The sequence below is a fragment of the Lagopus leucura genome, unplaced genomic scaffold (assembly GCF_019238085.1).
Source record: "Lagopus leucura isolate 7727_CA_CO unplaced genomic scaffold, USGS_WTPT01 Super-Scaffold_73, whole genome shotgun sequence".
Taxonomy (NCBI): Eukaryota; Metazoa; Chordata; class Aves; order Galliformes; family Phasianidae; genus Lagopus; species Lagopus leucura.
Window position 1 is genome coordinate 45853654 of NW_024962252.1, and position 25805 is coordinate 45879458.

Here is a 25805-nt window from a genome sequence, read left to right on the forward strand (position 1 = left end):
AGAATCACAGTTTACAGGGTTTTCAGTCTGGGGCCCTTCAGAAGGTGTAAAGTCCCTAACAGTAACAAAACCAAGGTTTACTACAAGAATGTTATTTTATAAAGAGGATTGTATAATGACCAGTTATAGTCCACAAGATGTATTCAACAGGTTCCTTTTCCGTCTTCTTCCCAGTAGTGCTTTCTTGCTGAACATCTGGTGAGCTGACCTGGTAGCTCCACTCAGAATGTGGGTTTGATACAAAATCAAATCAAGTTCAGGAAGACTCCCAAAAGGCATCTCCTCACTCCCCTGCTCTGCTCTCCTTCTTCACCTCCATGTTTTTTTCCCTTTTAATTTCACATGGCAAAGAAAAATAGTTGGAATTGCCCCTTTTCAGCCCACAGGTGGCAGATGGTGAAGGAACAGTCCAGTTTGATGGTGACAGCTATGCTGTAGTGAGCCGCCCAATCCGCTGGAACCCTAATATTTCCACAGTCATGTTCAAATTCAGGACCTTCTCATCCAATGCCCTGCTGATGTACCTTGCTACTGAGGACTTGGTAAGAACAATGAACCCCCACACTACTTAGAGGTTTCAAGCCATCTTTGCAATGGCTTAATTCATCATATCGTGAACACAAGTAGGAATTTAGTGTAGCACTCTGGGTATGATGCTGCCTGATCTCCAAGCAAAGACAAGGCTATAGTGTGCATGCTGACTGCCTTCTTACAGACCTGTGAGAGTTACTAAGTACTCAGCTGTTATACTCCAGATTTTCTGATATTATTAATGAATTTAGATTATCTTAAATGTTTACTTTTTCAAGCATTGCCAACTATGGTTATAATTTTTATTGTTTAAAATACTATGGTGGGTAGCAGGATGAGAGAGAATATGGGAAGAGACAACTCTCAGGGAGAAGTCCTGCTGATCTGTGGAAAAAGTTTGTGTTTAATGTAAGTGGTATTAAAGGGAAACTGAGTGGTGCAGCAAATAGCATGTGGCAGTGATGGCATTTTTTTTTTATAAGGTTTACAAATGGTGCCTTTACTGCTAAAATAAAAACCAAAAATATTAGTTATGAAAGCTACATGGGATTTTTATTTATGCAAATGTGTGTGGATAATGGGAAAAGTTTTTAATACAAACGTCTGGCCTCATCCTCTTGGGAAACAGGAGTAACTTGGTTTCAGCATCTCTCATCTAAATCGATTTGCAAGTCTGACTTCGAAGGCAGTCCTTTCTTTGTCTGTCTTTCCTTATCATATTATATGGGTCAGTTACAAACAGCAGTCCTCAGTGATGTCTTGAAGAATTATGGAGCAGTCAATACAGGACAAGCGAGTGTTACTTCAGATTCCTGCATTTTGGGAAAGATCATCAGAATTGCTGGAATTACTGAGGAGGAGGGTGCTGCCTCATTTCTTCTGATGGATTTTACTAAAATATAACACTATGATAATGAAGTACTTATGTTGTTATAATTAATTTTATAATTGCATATTAGAAGTATAATTAGGGTAATTATTTGAGATTGTGTAATTATTTTGGATAATTAATATACGTTATTTTTCTATGAAAAAATTATTTAGCTGAACTTATGGAAAAACACTGGTATCTGGAAAGTAGGGGGGCCCGGTACAGTTTACACCTTAAAATATGGTCCCACAATATGAAAACACCGAGGATGCACTTTCTAGTGGTACACAGATAGCATATGTAAAAATAGTATATGTAAACATCTAGAACAAAGGGCTGTGTTCACATGCATAACATTTTTCTCAGTTTTGCACAAGTGTTCAGCACACAGTAGTAAAGTATTTTCAATCCCTCTATACCCGCTCATATGTGGAACTAGCCATGAGCAAAATGATTATTAAACTTCTAAAGTTGGCATGTCTCTGATATGCTCATGTCCGGAGCTTTAGTTCCACTATTACTTGCTTAATGCCTTTCAGGCTATCCAGTCCCCTGGCTATTTGTTTTTCTCCTTGTAATCTACCAGCTCTTTCTCTGTAGATACTAAAGTGTATACCACTGCTCCAGTCAGACATCTCAGTTATGGCTTAAGTACTGTTATCAGTGGTTTATGAGAAAAAGAATTTATAGCTCTATATGGCTCTTTGGAATCCCTGGTAAACAGTCCCATTTTACCATCTTTGCTGTTGTTTTCTTGCAAGTTTAAATTTAGCAGAGATTTGTAGTAAATACACTATTATTAGTTATGGAATTATATGGGTAGGAAGGGAACTCTGGAGATCATCTAGTCCAACATTTCAGCAAAAATATCCAGCTAAATTAGCAAAATTCCAACTAAATCATCAATCCAAAGGGGAAAAGAGGGGGAAAAAAGGACTTGCTGGGAGCAGCATACTTTCATGCATTACAGTCCTGGGCAGTAAAGACCTAAATAGATTTTTTTAAAGCTTGTAGAAAGTTGTATGCTGCCATTTAGGAAAAAAAAAGCATTTGCTTAATATCGTATACATCTTATCAAAATGAACAAGAATTGTAATTTGTATATCTAATATACATGTATATCTAATCCTTTTTATTAACAGAAGGATTTCATGAGTGTAGAACTCAGCGGTGGGCGTATAAAAGTCAGCTATGATCTGGGTTCAGGTACAGCTTCTGTTATCAGCAACCAAAATCATAATGATGGCAGATGGAAGTCTTTTACTCTATCAAGAATTCAGAAGCACGGTGAGCTCCTGTGGTGTTAATATGGGTTTCCCAGTTCCTTATTTTGTACAGCTAAGCATCTGATCGGGGGGGAGGATATTTCTGAAACTGCTGAAATTATGAAATTCTAGTGGTTTAGCAACTCCTTTTGCTTAGCTTACAGGTGCAATGAAATGCACTCGAGTGGCTACAGCATCAAAAAGACCTTTTATGATATTATTTTGACACAGCTTAATTTTCACACATAATTCTGCTTTACAGCTGTGTAAATTACATTCTACAAAGCTTCAGAATGGAGAAATAGAGAAGCTTTTTCATCAGTTCAGTGATGTTCAAATTAATAAAAGACCTGCATGATTTTTGTGAGGACAGCAATAGCATTTTTGCTGTACAGTCCTTTCATACTCAGCATATCCCAAAGCAGTGGTTTAAATATTTAAATCTGCATGGAAGCAACTTGTAATGTCTTCAAGACTGCTAGTGACTCATTAACCTATTACTTATGCAAAATGTGAAGTGGTGGCATTTGATAGGACACAAAAAATGCTGGCTGACAAAAGTCTGTTGTTGTTGTAATCTATTTATGGCACTGGTGAAATCTTCCCTGAGCCAAATTCATGTGGCACACTCAGTGCTTTTGTACTGCTAAAGTCATCTTGCCCTCTGAATCTCCTGGGTCCCAAAGGGTGCTGAAAAATGGTCTTTCTCCTCTGATCCCTACATTGCCAGCTTTCAGGCTGGCCTTCACATCTCCAACACAGACTCACTCTTGCCACTTGGATGATGTGGACCTGTGAGCCAGGCCAGTTGTCAGAATGACTTGGAGCTCTCACCTATAGATTTTCCACAGATTTAGAAGATGTATTGTTCTCTTAATCCATATTTAACTCAGAAAATATTAAGATAAAACACCATGTCACACAACTGTAATTTCTTCATATCATTCAAACACATTATATGTTTGTATAGAATTTATTGGTATAGAAATGAAAATTATGCTTAGTCTGTCTACTATAAGAGACAGAAGAGAAGTCTATTCCCCATTCAATTCTTTTACTCCTGAAAACTGGGTAGTTTGGTTTGGCATTCCAACTTTCTTCTCTCTTTAAAGGCTCTGTCCACCACTATCTTAGATTAGATTAGAATTAATCTCTTCCATTTAGCTGCCTAAAGAAAAAAAGAAGAATGGAAGAAAGAAGGAAAGCAGGAAGGATGAAAGAATAAAATAACCCTTTCTTTGCATCCCTATAGGATAATGTTCCCTTCTTCCTTGGAGGCTATTCATCACTTCTCAGTGTGCCGTGTCTCTCTCACTGAACCTTAAATTTTGTATTAATCCACACATTGAAAATGTGGATGAAATAATCATTTAAGTATAATGGTTGTATATAGTTTATCTTACAGTCCATTTGTGACTTCAGATTGAGATTAAACATGTCAGCAACTGAGTGCTTTGCATTGAAAATGGTTTAGAGTGATGGATGACAAATCTCTTGGGCATATCATGATAATCCTTAAAAAAAATTGTACTCTAAAACATCCTGCTCAAGTATCAAATTGTGGATTGAAATCACAAATTAAATATAAAATTATCTCTTCTGTCTTGATTTTGTCCTGAAATGTTAGTTCCAAATTGCACTGACACAAATACCAAACTGACATTGGTTTGGAAAATATAAATAACTAAAGGATACAGAATTGCTATAGCTTTTGAGGTTGTTATGGAAACAAAGTGTGGGTCTCTCCCCCTGAATTTAACTGACAAAAATTGGGAAATGCAGTGCCTTAACTTCAAAATATGACTCTCTTTACCTCTTCCTTCTCTTGCAAATCCTCTAATTATTTATTCTTTTTTATTTATTTATTTTAGCTAAGATATCATTTTTAATTTCTGATGTTTTGAAACGAATCTTATATCTCTTCCAGCCAACATATCAATTGTAGACATAGACACCAATGAAGAAGAGACCATAGCAACAACCTCTACAGGCAGCCACTTTGGACTCAACTTAAAAGGGCATGAGAAAATATATTTTGGTGGATTGCCGACTCTTAGAAACCTAAGGTAACATGACTCAAACCAATTTCTTCACCTTTGGGAATGTAAATGCAGTGTAATCCTATCACCTGTATCCATTTATCAAATACATTTGCAGTAAGTAAATGGTAGATTCCCAATGTACTCTATACTGCCAGACCAACACTTCATCACTTGTGCATTTCAATGCTACTCACAGCTCATTACACAAATACAGTGCAAATAGATTTTTATATGCTAAACAGCTTTCAGATGCTGTGCAGAATCATGATGTAGCTGGCTTTCTTTTAAGTCTATTTTCTTAATTGATGAATAGAATTTATTACTCCAACCATACAGAAACACCTCCATAGCTGCATAAAAATTAAGCATGAGTGTTTAACATGTGCATGAGTACAAAACTATTCCTTGTGGATTTACTGTTAAATTAGTACACATTTCTAGTTAAACAGGCTTGCTATAGGTACCACACAAAAATGCACCAGATAAAAAAATCACCAGAGTTGTAAAAGACCACTATGATCGTCCAGTCCAACCATCCACCTATCACCAATATTTCCTGCTAAACCATGTCCCTCTGTACAACAGCTAAACATTTCTTGAACAACTCTAGGGATAGTGTCTCCACTACCTCTGTGGGCAGCCTGTTCTAGCACCTGCCTACTCCTTTGGAATACATCTAAAAATATTGTCTGTAGAAAGAATTTATGTTATTTATAGAAATAAGTTTGTAGACATAAACTCCTAAAATTCCTTTTGATATACATAATATTAAGTAGACTTAAATATGACCACCTTTTCATTTTAAATGCCTGAACCTGAACTTTTACTCCAATAAAATTCCCATTATTTATTTTTTTAAAAATTGCATATTATTGTTGACAAACTTTAATAAACTAAACTAAAGTAACTAGATAAGAGATACTTGAATTTAGTATTACATGTTTTTAAATAGTTTTTAAGTTTCAAATGAATATTCAGCAGTTTTGCAGTGACAGGAACAGAAGAATTTTGTGCTACAATGAACAGATGAGCAACACAGAAACAAACTCATTAATCTATGCCACTTTTAGCTACGTGGTATGACAGCCTTGAAGTTGTCTTCTGCACAAGAACTGTTGTAATTAGTCTACAGGCTGTTCTGCAACTGAAAGAATGGACATATTTGTTAATTTATTAGATTAACAGCTAGCCTCTGATGTCAAATCATCCAGCAGTACTAAGATGTAAGCTATTTTACTCAGGAGATTTAACACTACATTATGTAGTTGTGAAATCACACCAGCACATAATAAAATGTCTAGAGCAATTGCATTTTGGCAAATTTTTTGTGATTGCTCAGAAAATCAGCATACAGCAATTACTTGGACCTTTGGTAACCATTTTGCCTACAGCTACAATTCATCAGTCATTGGTGCAAGATGGATGTTATGGTAAATTAGAGTCAAAAACAGTGAAAAAGTGACTGTGGCAGTCTACTGGGACTACTGCTACGAACAATAGATGCTGCATCCCCCAACTTTGTAATTGTCATTCTGTGTCAGTTCTGCCAAATTCTTTTACATTATTTGCTTTTTATTCATGACCAAATACAGCAATTAACTATGAAAGATTTTTGATGTACTACATTTTCAGGTATTTGTTTGCAGAATAACCTTGCTAATTACCATACACTGACAGTGTATATAGAATCTTATTATCCATTATATATTGTTTACATATCTGCTTCATTTTGAAATATTTTGAACTTTGTTAATAAGTGTTATTAGTTATAATTAACATAATTTTGATTTTTTTTTTTGTCTTTCTTTCTCATCATAGTATGAAAGCAAGGTAATAATAATCAGATTACTTGCATGACTTGCATGTCTAGTAAGTGTAGCTTGAAAGCAGAAGCAGCTATGCAGTAGCAGCGTGTGGGTAGTATTTATACCAGCTGTTATGCTAAGGCTGTTAATTCAGCAAGTTGCTCCTGCTGCAACAAGCAAAGCTGCTTCCAAGTGCTTAACGCTGCCATGTTACATGCTGTGCCCACATCTACACAAATAACTTCTATTTTCTTCACACAGCTGCTTAATTCAACTGTGTTTGTTTATTACCCTGGTATGCATTGGAGGCAAAGCTATAGCAAGCTGTATTTCCAAGTTTAAGATCTCTAGCTTATGAGAGCAGCATTGTCTAGGGTCAGCAAGGGAGCAATGCACTCCAAGGCTGTGAATTAATTACTGTGGAGGGTATGAAAGCTATGTGCAGACTTTTGTTAAATTTACCACTTCTGAGTTTAAGAGCTAGGGAAATGATTGAGGATGTCACCTGATTTTTACTGCAATTTCAGTTTGCAGGAATTTGCTTCTACTAGTTTTGAGTTTTCAGAGAAGAATCAAACTTGACTCTGTCTTGCAGCTTCATTCCTGGCCTGATTTAGAAATATATAATTTCCCTACCACAATCCAAGAATTTCACTCTTTCAAAGAAAGCTAGATTATTTCTTCCCATGCTCCAGTATCTTTTCTTGTCATCACTTGAAAATGATACTAATTTGGCACAAAAAATAATGATAATAATCTGAGGTCTGAATGAACTTGTGCCTTGTTTTGTATGTTTTGGAGGGGAACAAAATAAAAAAGAAGTGTTAAAAAAGCATGAAGCAAGTATTAGACGTTTAAAAGGATATAGAGTTCCTATGGGTTAGGAATTATAAGCAGCAATTACAGCAGCTGCCTGTAACCAGACAGCATGAGAGCAGCCTAGAACTGGACAGAACTGAATGGCAATGACAGGGAGAGTATGGGCATTGTTCACAGGGACACAGCAAATGGGTTTTGCTGCTGGGAAACAGCAGCAAATGAAAGAAAGATGAGCAAAACTTACTTACATGATTGTGAATATAGAAGAATAAGGATTATTTCAGTAAGACAGATTGTTTGAGTCACATAAGGGCTGCAAGTTTGCGAGAAAATACACTGCGCTTGCTAGGATGGCTATAATGCAAAGAATGGCTTTCAGTACCAGAACACGCAGCTACACAATATCTGTGCAAAATGGTTTAATTTTGGAATTAACAATTGTTTAAAATTTTTCTTCCCTTTTAGAGAGCTGAGTTGTTCCTTTTGTCTCGTCAGTCTTTACTCCTTGTTAATCTTCCAAATTCATTTTTCTTTCTTTGAGCTGTTCATATTATTCAGATATTCTATTAAACTGACAGCACTCATGGGTGACTATAATATTGTAAGCAAAATTAACTAGTGCTTCTTTGTCTCATGGTATAAATGACAGTTGTTTTTCCTTAATCTCCTTTGTAAGGCTTTTCTTTGTGCAAACCTGGTTCAGAACTTGCCAGCAATTATGGTCTCTCTCTGGTTTTCCCAGGCCTGCAATCTGCAGATCAGATTTTTGCACTCAAGCATACAAGTTTTGGTGCAACTTTGAGGGGCTTTCTCATTTCTTCCAGCTGATGAGTCAAAACCTGGAAATTTGCAATTCTATAATAATGTTTTATGCTTTGGATGGGTAATCAGGTTCTATAACAAACCCAAGTGTTTTATTTTCATTACCTACTTGAGAAAATCAAGTGTTTCCTATGTTTCAAATCAGTATACAGCAGCGTTCATAGGAAAGATACTCAAAATATAAAGAAACCTAATGTCAGTCCACATGAACATAAAAGATTCCTAAAGCATGAAAAATATTGAATGAAATTTATTTCACACCTTGGCAAATACTTCCTCCAAAACTGTTGTATACTACAAAAGTTTCTTTCATTAAGATCCAGCATGCATAAAGATGAATGAAACATCTTTGTTCCAGTCAAGGTTTCTCCTCATTTTTATGGTTTTCAATACTGCTTCTCTCATCTATTTTTGCCTTAGCTTATTGCACTTGAACACTTAATGTGACAGCACTCCTTTACTAAGGAAGAAAGAAAAGAAGGGTCTGTTGACAAAGGCAATGAATCCTCTGTTACACCTTTGATAAGTGATAAACATTTTATGTGTGGAAAGGTGGTAGAAAGCAAGATGTATTTGTTTGTCTGTCTGTGTGCAATTAAAAACAAAAATAAAGCATCTGTACATCTCAAAAAACTGCATGTATCTACGTGTTCACTAAAGTCTGGTTTTGAAAATAAATTGTACTTTTGAATTTTTTTAGACCTGAAGTAAACTTAAAGAAATACACAGGTTGCCTCAAAGAGATAGAAATTTCGAGGACTCCGTATAATATATTGAGTAGTCCTGATTTTGTTGGCCTAACCAAAGGATGTACATTGGAGGTTAGTAGGACTTCAATATATTTTGGTCTTAATAGATATAAATGCTTTCTGGTTTCTAATTTTAGGACAAAACATCTTAATTCTGCAAGATGTGTTTAGTTGCATATATTGATCTAATGTGAACGTCAGTACTGGTATATTTAAGAGAAAGATGGATGAGTTTGATTAGCATGTAAGCCAGTTTTCCGGATTCCTACTTCTTGGATATTGTTCTTGGACAGCTGAGATAAAACTATCTACACAATGTAGGATTTTCTAAAATGTTTAACAATGGTAAAGCTGAACTGTGAACAACCACATAGTTCAAATTCTTTAGCAACTTATTGCAGTTCAGCAAAAAAATTCTTTAGAATTTCATATTTGTTTTCATCAATTTTAGATTTCTTGGCAAAAAAAATAAATATATCTGTATTCATTTTCTTCTGTTTCTGCGAGTCTTAAAAAGATCTGGTGATTGTTGTTTTCCTTTTTTTTAAACCCTTGAGGTTTCAGAGCTTGAAAACTGATTGGATTAAACATTTTATAGCAGGATTAAAATGTTCTAAATATGCAAAACCGATTGTGTAGGATAATTTAAGGTATGTCAAGTTAAAGCATACAAAAAGACTAGATTAATTACATAAATGTTGTGGGATTTCAAAGAACAGTAAAATTAAACAATCATTTTATCTGGTGTGCTTTTTTATCTCTACATATGAAAACAACTCTATTGTACTGAAAAAAAAGGTGAATTATTGTTATGAAAACGATTGTTTACATAGGCTAGTCTTACCCAGATGGTAGAGTGCAAGAATTGACAGAAATTACAGAAAATTTTCAGGAGTATGCATCAATTTATTATTTGATAACATACTCCACTCTTTAAATGGTGCTAGTGGCATCAGAAAGAGTTGGGACATAAGCAGCAAATGCTTCATCTACAAGCCTGGGTCATCAAGAAGTCAGTGCTGCTTAGTGAAGGAATTATAGTGAAGTACTTTGATCGAGTAATGGAGAGTATTTTCCAAGCAAGTTTGAAGAATAATAGAATCTAGTTTGTGTTCACATTAGATACTGCTATCACGGGTACTGATTTGAAAGCAAAATATTACTGTATTAACTGTATGGAAAACACTCATATTACAAAAAAATAAAATCAAAACACCTCTGAGCAGATATTTTTAATGTGGGAGGATATTCCAAACTCAGATTAGAGCTTTGCATTTCAATAAGAACAAACTCAAGAACTATTCTCAAGTAGCAGATGTAAACAGATAATGTTTGCACAATATTTTGAAAAGTAAATTTCTTAATTTTTTTTTTACTTTCCACCTCTTCACCCTAGTTATATTTCCATAGTTTTAGTTAAATTTTAGTTAGTAAATGTTTCTCTTTGTTCATACACTGTTTTTAATCCAACTTTTCTGTCCTCTTCTACAGAATATTTATACAGTCAGTTTCCCAAAGCAAGGCTTTGTGGAAATGCCGCCTGTCTCCTTTGATGTGGGCACAGAAATCAACCTCTCCTTCAGCACCAAGAATGAGTCTGGAATCATTTTATTTGGCTCAAGTGGCACAGTTGTTCCCCCCAGGAGAAAGCGCAGGAACACGGGAAGGAAAACTGACCCTTTGAAGAGAAAACGCAGACAGACTGGACAGGTACAAGGCAAAGGATAAAGAAAACCCACAGTTGTACTGAATTTCTTCCATTCAGTTTAGTTCCAAGGCACTGCTGCTATTTTATACTTCAGTTACATTCAATAATTAAGAAAAAAAAGCCTTTGTAATATTACCCTTTTTTTTTTTTAGTTGAAAATTTGATAGAAGCTCAGCTGAAAAAAAACAAAACCCACAAAACCTACCTTTCTCATAAAGAGTCACGATAAGATAGCTATTTTCCACTCAGAGTGGTGACATATGGGAACAGGTTGCCAAAGGAGGTTGTGGATGCCCCATCCCTGGAGGCATTCAAGGCCAGGCTGGATGTGGCTTTGGGCAGCCTGATCTAGTCTAGTAGTGGTTGGTGACTGCCCATGACCCAGGCCATTCTATGATTCTGTGACCTATTGTTTGTTGTTAAACAATAGATTTGTTTTTCTATCATGTGTGTTTATAGCATATCTAGTATAGATGCTCTCATGCTGTTTTTGTATGTTTTTTTAAGTATTTGAGAATTTGAGTCCTCATCCTGAGTACTACTTGTGCACTATTTATACCTGGAAACATCTGTTCTTCCTGGTCATATAGACACACATAACAACCATTCTGTTTTCACTGAGACAAAAAATAAAAAATCAAGTGGCTAAGAGCAGCGCAGTGTAAGCCCCCTGGTGCTTAGGATCATTACTGTGGGATCTGTAATTCAGAAGTGCTCCAATCTTCTTTCTCCATTAAAATACTAATCTTCACTATAATTTTTTTCTGAAGAGGAGAAAGTTAATCTATTCAGAGAAAATACCTGCAGAGTCTAAATGGCTAACTGGTAGAAAAGTGATGGATGTTAGAAATTGTTCAAGTCTTGATTAATTAAAAACATCATATATAGACATAGTAGAGTGATGATAAAATACTTGGCTTCTTTCTTTTAGGAAATGATATTTCACTGTTTTCCTTCATACTTACTTTGGGACAGAGCCCCCAGTGATCTGAAGGAATATGCTGTAGTGACAATTCTTTATTAAGACTAGTTCACACGACATTGTCTTCAGAGCACGGGTTCCTTGATCATTATCCAGCTCTTCAGGTCACAGAAGTGAGCATGACACACATTGCTATAGTAACTGTAGGTGGTTAGACCCCGATATCCACTACAACATGTTATTGGTTGCTAGAGTAACTGTGAGTGCGATTTCCCAGCCCAACAATTCAGAACTCACTCTGAGACCAAAGCTATTCAGATTTTGATAGATATAAGTCCAGACCTTGGAACGTCAAAAATCAGAATAATTTTAGGTCCAGAGTCTCCTTCCTACCCTGCAAATAAGTATGCAGAGAGTTAACACTTCTGATGAGGTTTTCCAGAATTGCCTAATCTCATTCATTCATCATTATGAAAATACTATGGAGTCTGAATGGGGCAGCAGCAGCAGCAGAACTGTAATTCCAATGCTTTGACTATAGTGAACAAATTAAAAACAAACTTAAGAAAATAAAGCATACATAGTAATGTAAAACTAAATAAAATTGTCTCTTTTGAAATGTAACTTACCTTCATATACCAACATGTCCGTTGCAGGCTTACTATGCAGTGTTCCTGAACAGAGGTCGACTGGAAGTGCATATCTCTACTGGAATCCAAGATCCCCACCGGATCACCATCAGACCAGAAGCTGTCAAGTTTCATGATGGCAGAGCACACTCTGTGAGGATAGAAAGATCTAAAGGGTAACAACCTGGCAGTGCTACAGAACATGCAGCACACATCATTTAACAAAATGAATGCACCAGTGTCATCAGCAATCCAGCCAAATGCTTCCACCAGGCCAAAGACTGTGGTGTAATTCCTTCCTTATACAAATTTTTCAGAATTTAGTACTGACAGGAAACTTCTTATACCACAAAGCAATGTTGTAGCTTTTTTGAAAAGCCATGTATTGTTGGATACACAATGGTGTCCAGATAAATATGGTAAAACATTGAAGATGCACAGTAAGAGATTAATAGCAGTGTTTTTTATTGCTGGAAAGCCATTGCACACCTTTTCAGACCTTTTTGTTTCAAACAGAATTTCACTTTAGCTTCCTTTATCCTTTCTCAGCTGTTATAAGAAATGCTTGTTATTACTTCATCACTCAGGAAGCAATTAGAAACAGTGGTACTGAAGTAGCAAGTGTTATTTATGGCCTGACATTACCCTTGCTCCAAGCAGTTTGCTGCAGTGGCCATTTACTGTACCAACCTCCAATGGATTAGAGCACTGTGTACTACATTGTTCTTTCTTGCTTTGTTAAAAAGAAATTAGAAAGGCAATGTAACAGCCAGCATGTTACAAAACATGGTAGATGTAATTGAAGAGACTTACTCAAACATACTGAATGCTAGGTTTCACTCTATGCCTGGTAAAACCATGGCCTCCTTGAGCAACAGGTTTGGTTTCTCTAGTCCCCAGGTGCCCTTCCGTAACCTCTATCCTCTCTCTAACCTGCTTTTTTTTTTTTTGTCAGTATGATTTTTTTAATCTCAATTTCTTTTGTATTATTAAATCTCATAAATAATAAAACTGCAAATTCCTTCGGAGAAAAAATTAGAAATGTACAGTTGCATTAGGCAAAACACTACGTGCTGCTGTGACAGAACACAGTTATCCAGTAACGATAATAATAAGCTCTCAACAACAAAGATAATCCTTTCCAGCAGTGCTATAGTAAGTACAGTAGCTTGACCTGTAAGAGTACATCAAGACATATTTGCTACACAATACCACTCAGTGATGATGCTTGTTAGATGAATGATCAAGGCTTTTTTTTTTTTTTTTTTTTTTTTTATTTTTTTTTTAAGTAGCTCTGTTACAACACAATTTGTCTGAACTTTACAAGTTTCTATAGGCTGAAATGGAGGGAAAAGACATCAATTAAGACTAGCACCCTCCTCCCTGTGAACACAAGCTCTATTTGATTAAATATGAGGGATGTCATTTGAAAACCGTCCAGACAGCTAATTGCCCATGTAATTATAAACTATTTGATTTCTCTTCTAAAGTAATTATAGGATACTGTTTGACAACTAATGCACATTATTGTATGGTTCCACTTGGTGCCAAAATGTTTACTATGGTAATGGTTAAAGATAAGATAAAATGTATGTAAGCTGACAAAGATGTCAACAATCACTATCCATCCAGCAGCACAAAGAATAACTCAAGATCTGACAGGCTTGTTTCCCTATTCTTCCTCTGAAGCCATTGGGGAGAAAAGTCCTCCCTGGGACATTTCACAGAACCTAAGTTATTGACCCTAGATAAACCTTTCCCTTTCTATTGCTGAGGGATCTGGCGGAAATCCTAGAGATTCCTCAGATCCCTCAAAACACTTAATATGCACTTCCTCCAATCCTCTGTAAAATATACAACTTTCTGACTCTACTGTTTTCCATACCAAACGAACACACAAGCATTTATCAGAAAATTGAAACGCTTTCATGCTGTATGTCAGTTATTTAATTCAGGTACTTGAATAACTATCCAGTTCTGTGTAGGACTTGCCTAAATAATGAAGTCAAGTATTTTACGTATGAAAATGGATCTCATTTCAGTCAACATTTTCAATACTCCTTTGCTATCCAACATTAGTAATTAAATATAATTCTACAGTATAAAGAAATTATGTAAAATAACATTTTATATTCACATTCAAACATACTGAAGTTATTATCCAACCTTCATGACTCCGCTCATCTTTAGCTAGATTCTCTTCAAAAATTGTTCCATCTTTCAATAGCAAATGGCCTCAAAGACAGCAGTTAATTTTTTTTTTTTTTTTTTTTTTTTTTTACTCTCAGTGCTTTACCTTATTTTATAGGTTGGTTCCACAGAACTTATGTTAATACTGCTTTTCCAGAGTATGCAACCTATGGCTTGGAAAACTACTCTTTCATTTTCTTTCCCCTTCAACATGTTTCTTTGTAAATGTGATACATACCTTCATGTTTATATATTTTGTTTGTTCATTTTTCCCCATTTCTTGGCTCTGCTAGATCAGCCAGTGATACTGTGATTTCAGAAGCCTACAGTTTATCTTCTTTAGGCCCTTGGCAGTGTATTCTGTGGGACAGCTTTGCCTTTAACTTGTAGCCTATGTTGTACCCACGAGTGAATTATAGCACTTGCATCAGTGTGTGATGAAGAATCGAACATTCTGCTCTGCCATCTCCCTTGGAAAAAAGAAATTTGAAAAACAACAGATCTTCTAGGAAGCATACAGTGCTTATCTGCAGTTAATTCCTGCAATCAGAGCAGTCTGCTGTTTGCCCCCCTGCAAGAATATAATAGCTTGTACAAACCAAGAAACAAGGAGCCGCATGAAAAGCAACCCCCTGCTGTTCCCATCCCACTGAGCACAGTATGACTGCGTAGCATCACAGTACAGCAGGCTTGGTTCCTGCCATTCACTGCTGTCACACTACAAGCCACTTCTTACTGTTCATCCAGAGGCTGATGTTACTGCATCTCCACAGCACCATTTTGCCAAGCTCTGTTGGAGATCTACCAAGGAAGCACAGCAGTAACTGGAAACCTCCTAAAGGGTTAATATTCATTTAGTGTAAATCGCTAATTGTAGCATTTGGGTTCATTCAGTGCAATAGCTGCTGCAGGAACAAATAGAGCATGCAAAATGGTGAAGCCAATACAAGTGATAACCAGAATATGTGTTTTTTGCTTTTAAATGTTTGGATTTTTTTCCCCCCCACAGGATGTTCATTGTTCAAGTAGATGAAGACAAAGTCCAGTCTCAGAGACTGCCAACAGACCAGCCCATCTCTGTTAGGAAACTCTTCGTCGGGGGTACTTCTTCTCAGTTTCACACTGCACCTCTCAGAAACATACCACCATTTGAGGGCTGTATATGGAATCTTGTCATTAATGCCATGTAAGTTGCACTAATGCCAACAAATGTTTGTTTAAATGCCTTGGCTACCGAAAAAAGCCTCACTGTTGCAGCAAATCATAACAACAAGTTCTATAACATGTTCTGATTCCTTAATATGACCTTGCATTTTTGTCTGTGATAGGATGCACAATTAATGAACTCTCTTACAGGCTATATAGTGCTTACCTGTTTAACCATAAAATGGACCTGAAAGATTCAACAGTAACACTACAGTAAGGCTTACCTCAATGATAGGTATTTATGGAGTCCAACATTTTATTTTATGTAAGTGAGGCTGATCTCCAAGAGCATCCAAATTCTAAGAAATACTGAAGAAATTATTTTACTTTGTGGAAAGTACTTGCTACAATAATCTGGAAGGAATATTTAAGTAAAAAGAAAGAGGACATTGAATAAAATAAAACCTGTACTGCAGGTCCATTTTTCTCCATTTTTTTCTTTTATATAACTTTAACATAGATCAAGAACTTAAATTAGAATCTCATCAGTCCACACTCCATCAGAGAGAGAAGGTCCACTCTGCCATGTGATTCAGCCTTCCTAGGCCAACAGAACTTGCCAGTGAGCATGCATGCCCCTGTGCTAACTGTAGGCAGGAAGGCAAGTGATGACTATCCCTTCTAATTTAAGTGCCTTACCTCAGAAATTAAACCAGATGGTTTAATCCTGGCAGTTGTGTCCTGTGAAATGGAAACAAACTGCAGTGTATAGCTATTTGATAAAAATAGGTGGTAAAATAGTGGAAAAACTAATAGCAAACCTTGATTTCTTCATGTATTCTCAGCCCCATGGACTTCGCTCAACATGTGACCTTTGAAAATGCAGATATTGGCCGGTGTCTCTCTCTGGAACCAGAGGCCAGGCCACCAGAGGAAGAAGATAAACCAATTCATTCAACAGTCCTGATCCAACCTCAGCCAGCTGGAGAGAAAGAAACAACAGAGACACCTCCTGCTAGAGGCTCTCCACCTCCTCCAACATCTATATCTTCCCCACTCGTAAGTGTAGATTACTTCACCTAGTTGAAGTTTGAAAGTTTTTCTTATGAGGCAAAAATGAAAAATGAGCCATCAAGAATAATTTGTCAAAAAATATTAACAATTCAGCAAGATGCCATATAGGGAACACCTTGTCAGCAAAATGTGTGGATAATGGAAATCCATTTGATGATATTTGCTTGGACTGTCTTAACAGTATTTTAAAGAAGGATGTAGCAACAAGAATTTCATTTGGCTTCCATACTTAGCTCTGAACATTCACCAGGATGTAAATCCATCAATACCTGATCAGAATTGGAAAGGAAATTTTCCTGTGGGAAATCCCTGTCATTATAACATTTCTTATGCTGCTCTCTGAAGCATGTGATAACAGCCAATTCAGTGACAGGATTGAAGAAACAGGTAAACTGAAGGTGTTTTATATGGCAATTCTTCCACCACTATTTTATAAATTTTGTCCTGGGACTTTACAACCAAAACCCCAGTCAACACTAAATCAAGCTCCATAGTGGTTGCCAGAGATCTTAAGAAGCTAAATAACAGAATCCTTATGCAGTGACATTTAAGAAACTTCTGTTGCACATCTTTTACAAGTTGATGATGTTTCTGTCCAAAACAGATATAAGCTTAGATATCTAAGTATTAAAATGAATAATATATCTACGGGAAATTACCCTGTGGGAGAAAAGCTATTTGCATTTTGTTATATAACCATACAAACCATAGGTTTATACAGTGTATAAGTTTAGTTTGTGTGGTATGTACACACACACACACAGGTACAACCAAGTTAGTAAATTGGGTAGTTTCTCTGATGGGCTTTTTTAACTATTTGTGAAGGAGCTCCTAAACCAGCTGAAAGTCGGGATTGATCAGGTTGTAATTCTGTCAGCAAGAGAGAAATGAACTTGAATTCTCATTCCATTTTACCTGCCTCATTTTCAGAATTCATAGGTGGTTTTCCTGAAAACAAGTAGGATATCTAGCAATGTTTTTCTACCGAATTAATGGTACAAACTTATGTCAAAAACCGTTAATTTATGTTTGAGATTCATGGCCACATAATTAGCCAAATACACACACAGCGTGGTTTTATTTAGGACTTGTCAGACACCAAAACACATGCAACCATGTGTGTATCTGGAAAGTCTCTTCCAGCTCAAACAATTCTGTGATTCCATTGTACTTATACCTAGCTCTTAGGCCCAGAATTGTATATACTGTCCTTTTCATGCTTCAGGACAGCATTTTGATTAACTCCCACGAGGTGGAGTTGTTGTAATACAAGGGCTCTGATGCATCTTTGTTTGCAGTTAAAAGTCAGCAAATACACAGCATAGTGAGGTTACCGTACAAAGATAAGGAACCATGCAGTGACAAGGTAAAAAGGGTTAGCCAGTCTTAATGATCACTGTTCTAGAAGAGTGCAGTCAAAACAGCGTGAAATATTTGAGAGAGAGAACTGGAGTATTATCTCTTTGTTAAAATGGAAATAGTTTCTAGTGGTTTAACTAGGTGAGTTTTGTATAAAGTATCTAGAACTGTGATAACTTGAAATGGTGTTCAGAATAAAAATCCAAATAAAACACTATTATTTCACTTTCTCACTTGGAAAAACAAGACAGTCCTAGTGTTTCAAAGATCTGAAACTACATTAAATAATGCAAGCTTCTGGACTATTTTTTTACACTTGTTTAAGTTTTCCAGAGTATTTTTTTAGGAAATATTGCAACATAATAATTAACTAAGGTTTAATAATGAGACAATTACACTTAGAAGCCCAGTTTAAAAATACTGTATATGTAGAATACACAGCAGAAAAAAATAATTTCCATTTAAGAGGCTTAAATGACCTATCTGCTTTATTTAAGACCTTTTAGAGGTTCTTTAAATCTCCACTGTGTATTTTCGCAGAGAGTGGGAGCTAAATCCCAAACAAACAAAAAAGTTTCATACCTGTACTAAAGGCAATATGATCTAGAAGTACAAGAATTGTGAAATACATTGGTCACTACTCTGCTGTTGCTGCTTCCTGCAAGTGCCAAAATGTTTCTCAGCTGAGACCAGTGCTTGGGTAATCGCTGCTTCTGCCTCATGTTATTCACTGCTTCTCAGGACTCGCTTGCCGCTGAAATGAAGAGTGCCAGCATTACGCCTGCATTTGACCTCATGACGGTACCTTCCATTTTTCCAAGCATTACTTCATTGCTTTATTAACACAACCCAAGGAGCTGCGAGTGCTGCTTCATCCGTGTTCCCTTTTTTTCTACATTCTCTGTGATTACTAATACAGCATTGGTTGGAGAGAATGTGTGACACAGTCCCCCAGTGGGCTTATCTGTTGTTCATTTTCACTGTGATTCATACTCCTTGACTTACCAGCTGAGTACCTGATACCTGAAAATGCAGCTGAAGAGTTCAGTCTTGAGGCTCTCAGGTAATATAGGAGATTATTGAGCAGCCTCAATAAATGTTTGAGCAGCCTTTAAGTGTTGGATACCTTAAAGTTGCTACAGAGAAAACAAAGCCAGAATATTTTAATATAGGCCAATAATCTATGCTAACTTGGCAGTCTCGTGGAGGCTTTAAAGCTGGCTGTCCTTAGCTAAAATGAAAGCAGAAATAAGCTTCTAAATAAAACCTTCTAAATAAAACCTAAATTAAACCTGCAAGCATACTCTATTGATGTTTCTTTTTTTTTACTGACATTTCCCCATCAACCCAATGGACAGTGGTTTTTTTTAAATCAATATTTATCCATAATAAATTGCAATATGCTTGGTGCAATTCCAACCATCGCAGGTGTATTCAGCATGTTCCTTCACATCTTACGTTTCTGTACAGTCCTCCTTCTGAGATGCAGAAAAACTGCAGCTTTTGCTGCAGGGGAGCAGCTACAGAGTCTGGGCCAGAGCCTGCACTAACAGAAACCAGCCAAGGAGTTAACTGAATGTCAGAATACACATTAAATATGTAAAAGTATTCCACAGGAAAGTATGTATTAGTTTATTTTTCTATTCTTTCCTGTTATTCTAGTACCAGCATCTAGTCCCTATCTCCAGCTTTTAACAAGCCCAAATGCTACAGAAGGTACTATGTACAGATAGAGACTGATACATACATGATCTATTACTGATGTAGCTATTAAGCTAAAAGACAAACTCATAAATATTAAAATAATTAAACAATTTTCAATTCTACCCAGCACTTCTGGAATACAGTTCATTTTTCTGTTTGATGCTCATTGGAAGTTTGTTATCACACATTCATAACTCTCTTCGGACCTGTTGAATTTTCCTTGTTTGTTTGTTTGTTTTGTTGTTTTTTTCCCCCCATTCCTTGCACATTGATGTGTCATGATGTATGGTGTTCTACTCTACAGAGCATTAATTGAGGAAAATTAATTTTAGAAGTTCTCTGCACTGCTGTGAAGGTCTTTATGACGTGTAAAGCAAAAAATACAACAGCACTGAAAACCTGACTGAAAGGGAGAAAGAAATTTCCTCTTTGCAGCTGAAATCTCAGTGCCTGATGAGTCACTCATGACATTTCCCAAATGTTTCACAGAAAGAGTTCTTTGTCAGTAAAGCACCGCACTCTGTGATTTGCAGGTCCCTGCTGAGTTGGGCTCAAATAAGAGACTGCCAGCAACTCCAAATGATATCAGGCACAACGCTTAAAAACAGAACTTGCAGCTATCAACATTTGTTTTTTTCCCTGTAGTATTGTTGTCCTTGCGTTAGATCTTCTAAGCAGTTTCTTCACAATACTCTCAGTGGGAGGCAAAAACTAGGCATGAGTAGGAGCTGGTAATTACCATGGTCTCTCCTTGCCCCAGGCAGCTGCACCCTAGAGCTTCAGGGCCATAGATTTAAAGACCCAATGATATTAAAAAGGGGAAATTATACTGGCAGAGGTGTTTTACCTGCTGTTGTTGTATCACTCTAAATTTAATAAAAGTAAAGCGGGCAGGGTGGGAGTTCTTCATTTACATGCCAGGTAGTGTCTGCATTAAATGATTCAAGAAGTTTAAGAAGTTGTTACCTTCTATAAATCAATTAATTGCTTCCCTTACCATTGGTGCAAGCCTTTTAACCACAACAGAGGAAACATCAACATATTAAACAAAAAAAAAATCGTAAAAAATATATAAATATTGTATATATATATGAAAAAGTGAAGGCTCATTGACAGATGCAAGATCTGTAGATACTTTTAGCTCATTATTTTTAAGTTAACTGGAAGTTGACAGGATAGCGTCTCCTTAAATTTCAAGTCTGACCTCATTTCTGTAAGATGGATCCTATGGTGTAAAACTCAGTTATATGAGAGAGGAGTACACTGAGCTGCCTTGAAATCACTTAAGAATCTTGTAAATACCCACTGATGGCATAAAAGCAGCAATGCTAATATATCACTTTTATTTGCTTTTACAACCAACTTAATGAGCTCTGCTTTTAAAGCAAGTTCCTGTCATACTGCTTTATAACTTCAGCTAGCCTGGGGAGACATCAACACACCAGACAAGTGCAGGGCTAGTGTCTAGACTAGAAGAAATATTCTGATTCCTGAGCTGTTGGAAGACTTCCATCCTGTACACAGGTAAGATACAAAATACAAAGTTTTCATGACCGTTGTATATTTTTCAGGATTCCTGTGCTGCCGACACAGAACCAAGCATTTTGGAAGGTGGCAAGCAATTTGGTCTTTCAAGGAACAGCCATATTGCTGTAGCATTTGATGACACCAAAGTGAAAAACAGGTATGTTATTTTGGTAATGAATTTTGATGAAATAACATGAAAATAAAATGCCACTTATAAGTGAGTCACAAAAACTTCTCCCACAGTTATGGGCATAATCTAAAAATGACCATATTCCATGTCTAATTCCTTCCATTGTAAAAACATAAGTAGCATTAAAATGTAAAATCCAGGCAATGAACTGCCCATCTCAGTAGCCCTCACAAAAACATTTTAATTTTTTGTAAATTTTCGGGCACATGCAGATCCTAAACTGACTTTGGAAAAAAAAGAAACAAAAAAAAGCAGAACAGAATTTAACCAAGTGATGCGATTGAGTTCATAGATCACTTTTTAGAAAGAAGTTTCTTGGCTCAGTAACTTAATTTCTTGCAATAAAACAACCTTATATTCGCTTTCTTGCAGTAGGTAAGATTAGGCTTGGACAGTAAACAGACAAAATGACACTGACCTCCTAATGTGCAGCTACATTTCCCCTCCCATCCATATTGACATACAAAGGAGTTCCAAGAGCTTTTTCTAAAAATGCAGATGTTTTCAGCAGGTTTGGGAAGCTATAACTTGTTAATTGTTCACTTTTTCTGTGAAGACACATTATTAAGAAATACACTGTATTGCACCAGTGGGCATTTTTACTGCTGTACTAATTTACAAGTCCACCAGCCTCCCACTTACTTGTTACCTGTAGAGAGACTGTACTGTATATTTTACTTATACTAGTTTTAGAAAACTAGGAAAACAATTAAGAGAAAAATATAATCTTATGGTCCTCAAATATCTTTTCAAATCAGAATCCAGGCCTGACCCATTTCATGCAATGATTTTAGATATTTATATGATCAACTACTTTCAGGTAATTAGTGCTTAATATTCCAACTGTAAAGTCTTCTCTCTGCCTCTTTAAAAGTTCTGTAACCTGTCTTCAGGCAGTAGGACTCATTAGACACTCAGCATTTGCTGAATGTCCCTAGGGCCTTCTCCTCTCTGTGAACATTACGTGTCTGAATGATGGGTACCGCCGCTGGAATTTTACAAATGCTGGGATTTTCCAGCAATGACAGCTGCAGTGGAGAAACTGAATCCCCAAATTCTACGCCACAGTTGCACTTCTGTATTTCCACAGTAATAGGGCTAATGAACACTCACGTGTCAAGGATCAGATGTATGTGAAATGCAACATACACGTGACCAAATTATTTTGCCTAACCCCCAATGGACAAGTAAGTTGCGCTTGTAAACTCATTTTTACGAGCTGTAAAGTTTTGTTAGACGAATGCAAAGAGATATTTTCTCTACTGCACAACTCTAAATAACATTCACTTTGACTCTCCTATCTCTTTATCTCGTTTGATTTCCAGACTTACAATTGAATTTGAAGTCCGAACAATGGCTGACTCTGGCTTGCTGTTTTATATGGCCCGCATCAACCATGCTGATTTTGCTACTGTTCAGATAAAGAATGGACTGCCTTACTTCAGTTATGATCTGGGGAGTGGAGACACCAACACAATGATTCCCAATAAAATAAATGATGGCCAGTGGCACAAGGTATTACAGTCTCTAATGCTAAATTACTCCCTATATCTTAAGGAAAAACAAAGCTGAGAGCTTTGTTTTGCTCTAAGATATTTGCAGAAATGTAGTCTAAACAAGCTAAGCCTTCAATTAGACATTTCTGTGTTCTGCAGAATGTATGCATTAAGGCATAATGTTATGAGAGCATGTACTGCTTACCTATCAAAAAAATATTAGTGTTGATCTTTGAAATTTCTCCTCCAAGAAATGTATGCTACAGGACATATTTGGAATATGTCCCAGCTATTGTAAGGAGCTTCAGAAATGTTCCTTCCTCCTAACAGGACTCCAGTGAGCATCAGCTTATCGTGTTTGAATACACCTTTAAAGCCAGCTGTTAAAATGTTGATGATATCACTGTTCAGACACAGTGCTAAGAACAAAAAAAAAAAAAATAAAATTCAACATGCAACATTAATTCAGTTCATTAGAGAATACATTTTATATTCATGGGTGTATTTGACAGCCTGGTTTGTAAATTTATGAGGGGAATCATTTATCAATATATGCCACAACTGGCTTTCTGGTGGTAAGGGAAGGAACCATGATATTCAGTATTTATTGGGCCAAGGACAACAGATGCATATATACTTATTAGGTAAAATAAAAGCTTGAAGGCAACAATAAAGACACAGAAGAAAAGAAAACAGGTAACTGTATTCCAGTTATATGCAATAATAGTTATTACATTTTGAAACTGATGTTGACATCATCACTATCCACAACTCTATTACCAAACAAGTAAATCTAATTGTATTTGGGTAAGAGCTTGATTCGGTCATACCACACCCTTTTTGTAGCCATCCTTGGCCCTTCTCTGCTTCATTCTCAGCTGGAATACCATAGGAATTTTATTTTCATTGGATTTTTATTCAGGACCTTTTTGATGCTAGCAAACACTCTAGATACAAGGTAGTTTCATAAGGGAAAAAAAAAGAATGTTGTAGTCGTTATTTCATGAGTTTTACCTACTGCCTTAGAATTCTGGCAGTGAACTAATACTCCTTTTTGCTATGACCTTCTATAAATACAGAACAAGTGTGTTTTGCACTTTTAGCCTTGTTTTCTCTATATTCTAAATATATTAACTGGAATATCTATTTCTTAATGCAAGGCTATCCTCATTGGGCATGCAATTTGACACTCCGTGAAAGATGAACCCTTGTAGTAAACGCCACTTTATAGGAAAGAATAGAGGCCAATCTAAATTCAGAATTCCCAAAAAGCAAAAGAAAATACATTTTGGAGAGCTAAGAGAAAGACAATCTCTCTTTAATAAAAGATCACGCATTGTCTTTAAGAAAGCAGGAAAAAAAAAAAATCTTTCAATTAGTTTAAGATGAAAGGTTTCCATCAGGTTTACTGTTTTTGGACAGAACCTCATCAGCTTTGCAGCATCTGCATGTCTTCAATGCAATTCACAACCACAGCCCAATTCTCTGAACAGAAGCCTTACAAACACAGCTGGCACTACTCCAGCCTGAACTGTGATGTGAGGTACACTCAAACTAAAGGAATCACAATGTCAGTAATACCCTGACCATACCATAACAAAACTTTGCAACACATGCTTTAATCATTCAACATTTGCTATTTTTAGTACTTAACATTACTATCTGATTCTAGGAAAAAGAATATTGTAGTGTTCCTATGATAGCAGTAATGTCGCTTTCAAAAGGACTCCCACATCTTTTCAGTAATTCTAATAAATAATATTCATAGAATCACCAAGGTTGGAAAAGACCTAAAAGATCACCCAGTCCAACCGTTCACCTATTCCCAATAGCTCCTACTAAACCATGTCCCTCAACACAACATCCAGTCTTTCCTTGAACACCCCCAGGGTCGGTGATTCCACCACCTCCCTGGGCAGTCCATTCCAGTGCCTGACCACCCTTTCTGAAAAGTAATACTTCCTCATGTCCAGCCTGAATCTCCTCTGCCGTAGCTTGAAACCATTCCCCCTGGTCCTATCACTAATGACACGAGAGAAGAGGCCGACCCCCAGCTCACTACAACCTCCCTTCAGGAAGTTATAGAGAGCAATAAGGTCTCCCCTGAGCCTCCTCTTCTCCAGGCTGAACATTCCCAGCTCCTTCAGCCTCTCCTCATATGGCCTGTGTTCCAGACCCCTCACCAGCTTTGTTGCCCTCCTTTGAACACATTCCAGGGCCTCAATATCTTTCTTGCAGTGAGGGGCCCAAAACTGGACACAGTACTCCAGGTGCGGCCTCACTAGTGCTGAATATAGGGGAACAATCACCTCTCTGCTCCTGCTTGCAACACTGTTTCTGATGCAAGCCAGGATGCCATTGGCCTTCTTGGCCACCTGGGCACACTGTCGGCTCATGTTCAGCCGAGCATCAATCAATACCCCCAGGTCCATTTCCTCTACGCAGTCCTCCAGCCACACCGCCCCAAGCCTGTAGCGTCACCTGGGGTTGTTGTAGCCGAAGTGCAGGACCCGGTATTTGGCCTTGTTGAAACTCATCCCATGCATGATGTCTCCTGAACCATGTCTAAATAAAAGGCAACCATGTTTTTGCACAAAACCTTACACAGGAGCTGTTCCATGGACACTATCCATAATGCTACTCAAACATTCTTCTAACCACTACTTTCTCAGTTATTGTTATAAATTTTGTAATGAGCCCAACAGTCCAATCTAGAAACTCTTTGTTATAAGGAAATTGTCTGTAATTGTATTACATTTGTGCTTCTTTTTAGATAAAAGTCATTCGAACCAAGCAAGAAGGAATCCTCATAGTAGATAGCGTCTCAAACAGCACTGTTAGTCCAAAAAAGGCTGATATATTGGATGTTGTGGGAATGCTCTACGTTGGAGGACTGCCTGTAAACTACACAACTAGAAGAATTGGTCCGGTAAGTAAGTTTCACTAAGTGTCCTAC

At 36.8% G+C, this 25805-nt stretch overlaps 1 protein-coding gene across 7 annotated transcripts in view; it reads left to right on the forward strand.

Annotated features, from left to right (window-relative positions):
* LAMA2 (laminin subunit alpha 2) overlaps positions 1-25805 on the forward strand; it is a 320859-nt gene that overhangs the window by 289878 nt on the left and 5176 nt on the right. For 4 of the 7 annotated variants that reach the window (XM_042877434.1, XM_042877442.1, XM_042877467.1 and 1 more), the window contains 13 exons: positions 380-542; positions 2545-2689; positions 4595-4733; positions 6528-6539; positions 8856-8976; positions 10396-10614; positions 12191-12339; positions 15363-15539; positions 16345-16558; positions 18674-18733; positions 21208-21320; positions 22679-22868; positions 25623-25778. In XM_042877434.1, coding sequence (XP_042733368.1) covers positions 380-542; positions 2545-2689; positions 4595-4733; positions 6528-6539; positions 8856-8976; positions 10396-10614; positions 12191-12339; positions 15363-15539; positions 16345-16558; positions 18674-18733; positions 21208-21320; positions 22679-22868; positions 25623-25778 — 1858 coding nt within the window. The remainder of the gene's footprint in view (positions 1-379; positions 543-2544; positions 2690-4594; positions 4734-6527; positions 6540-8855; positions 8977-10395; positions 10615-12190; positions 12340-15362; positions 15540-16344; positions 16559-18673; positions 18734-21207; positions 21321-22678; positions 22869-25622; positions 25779-25805) is intronic. The other 3 variants (XM_042877450.1, XM_042877484.1, XM_042877458.1) reach the window with 2 other exon arrangements.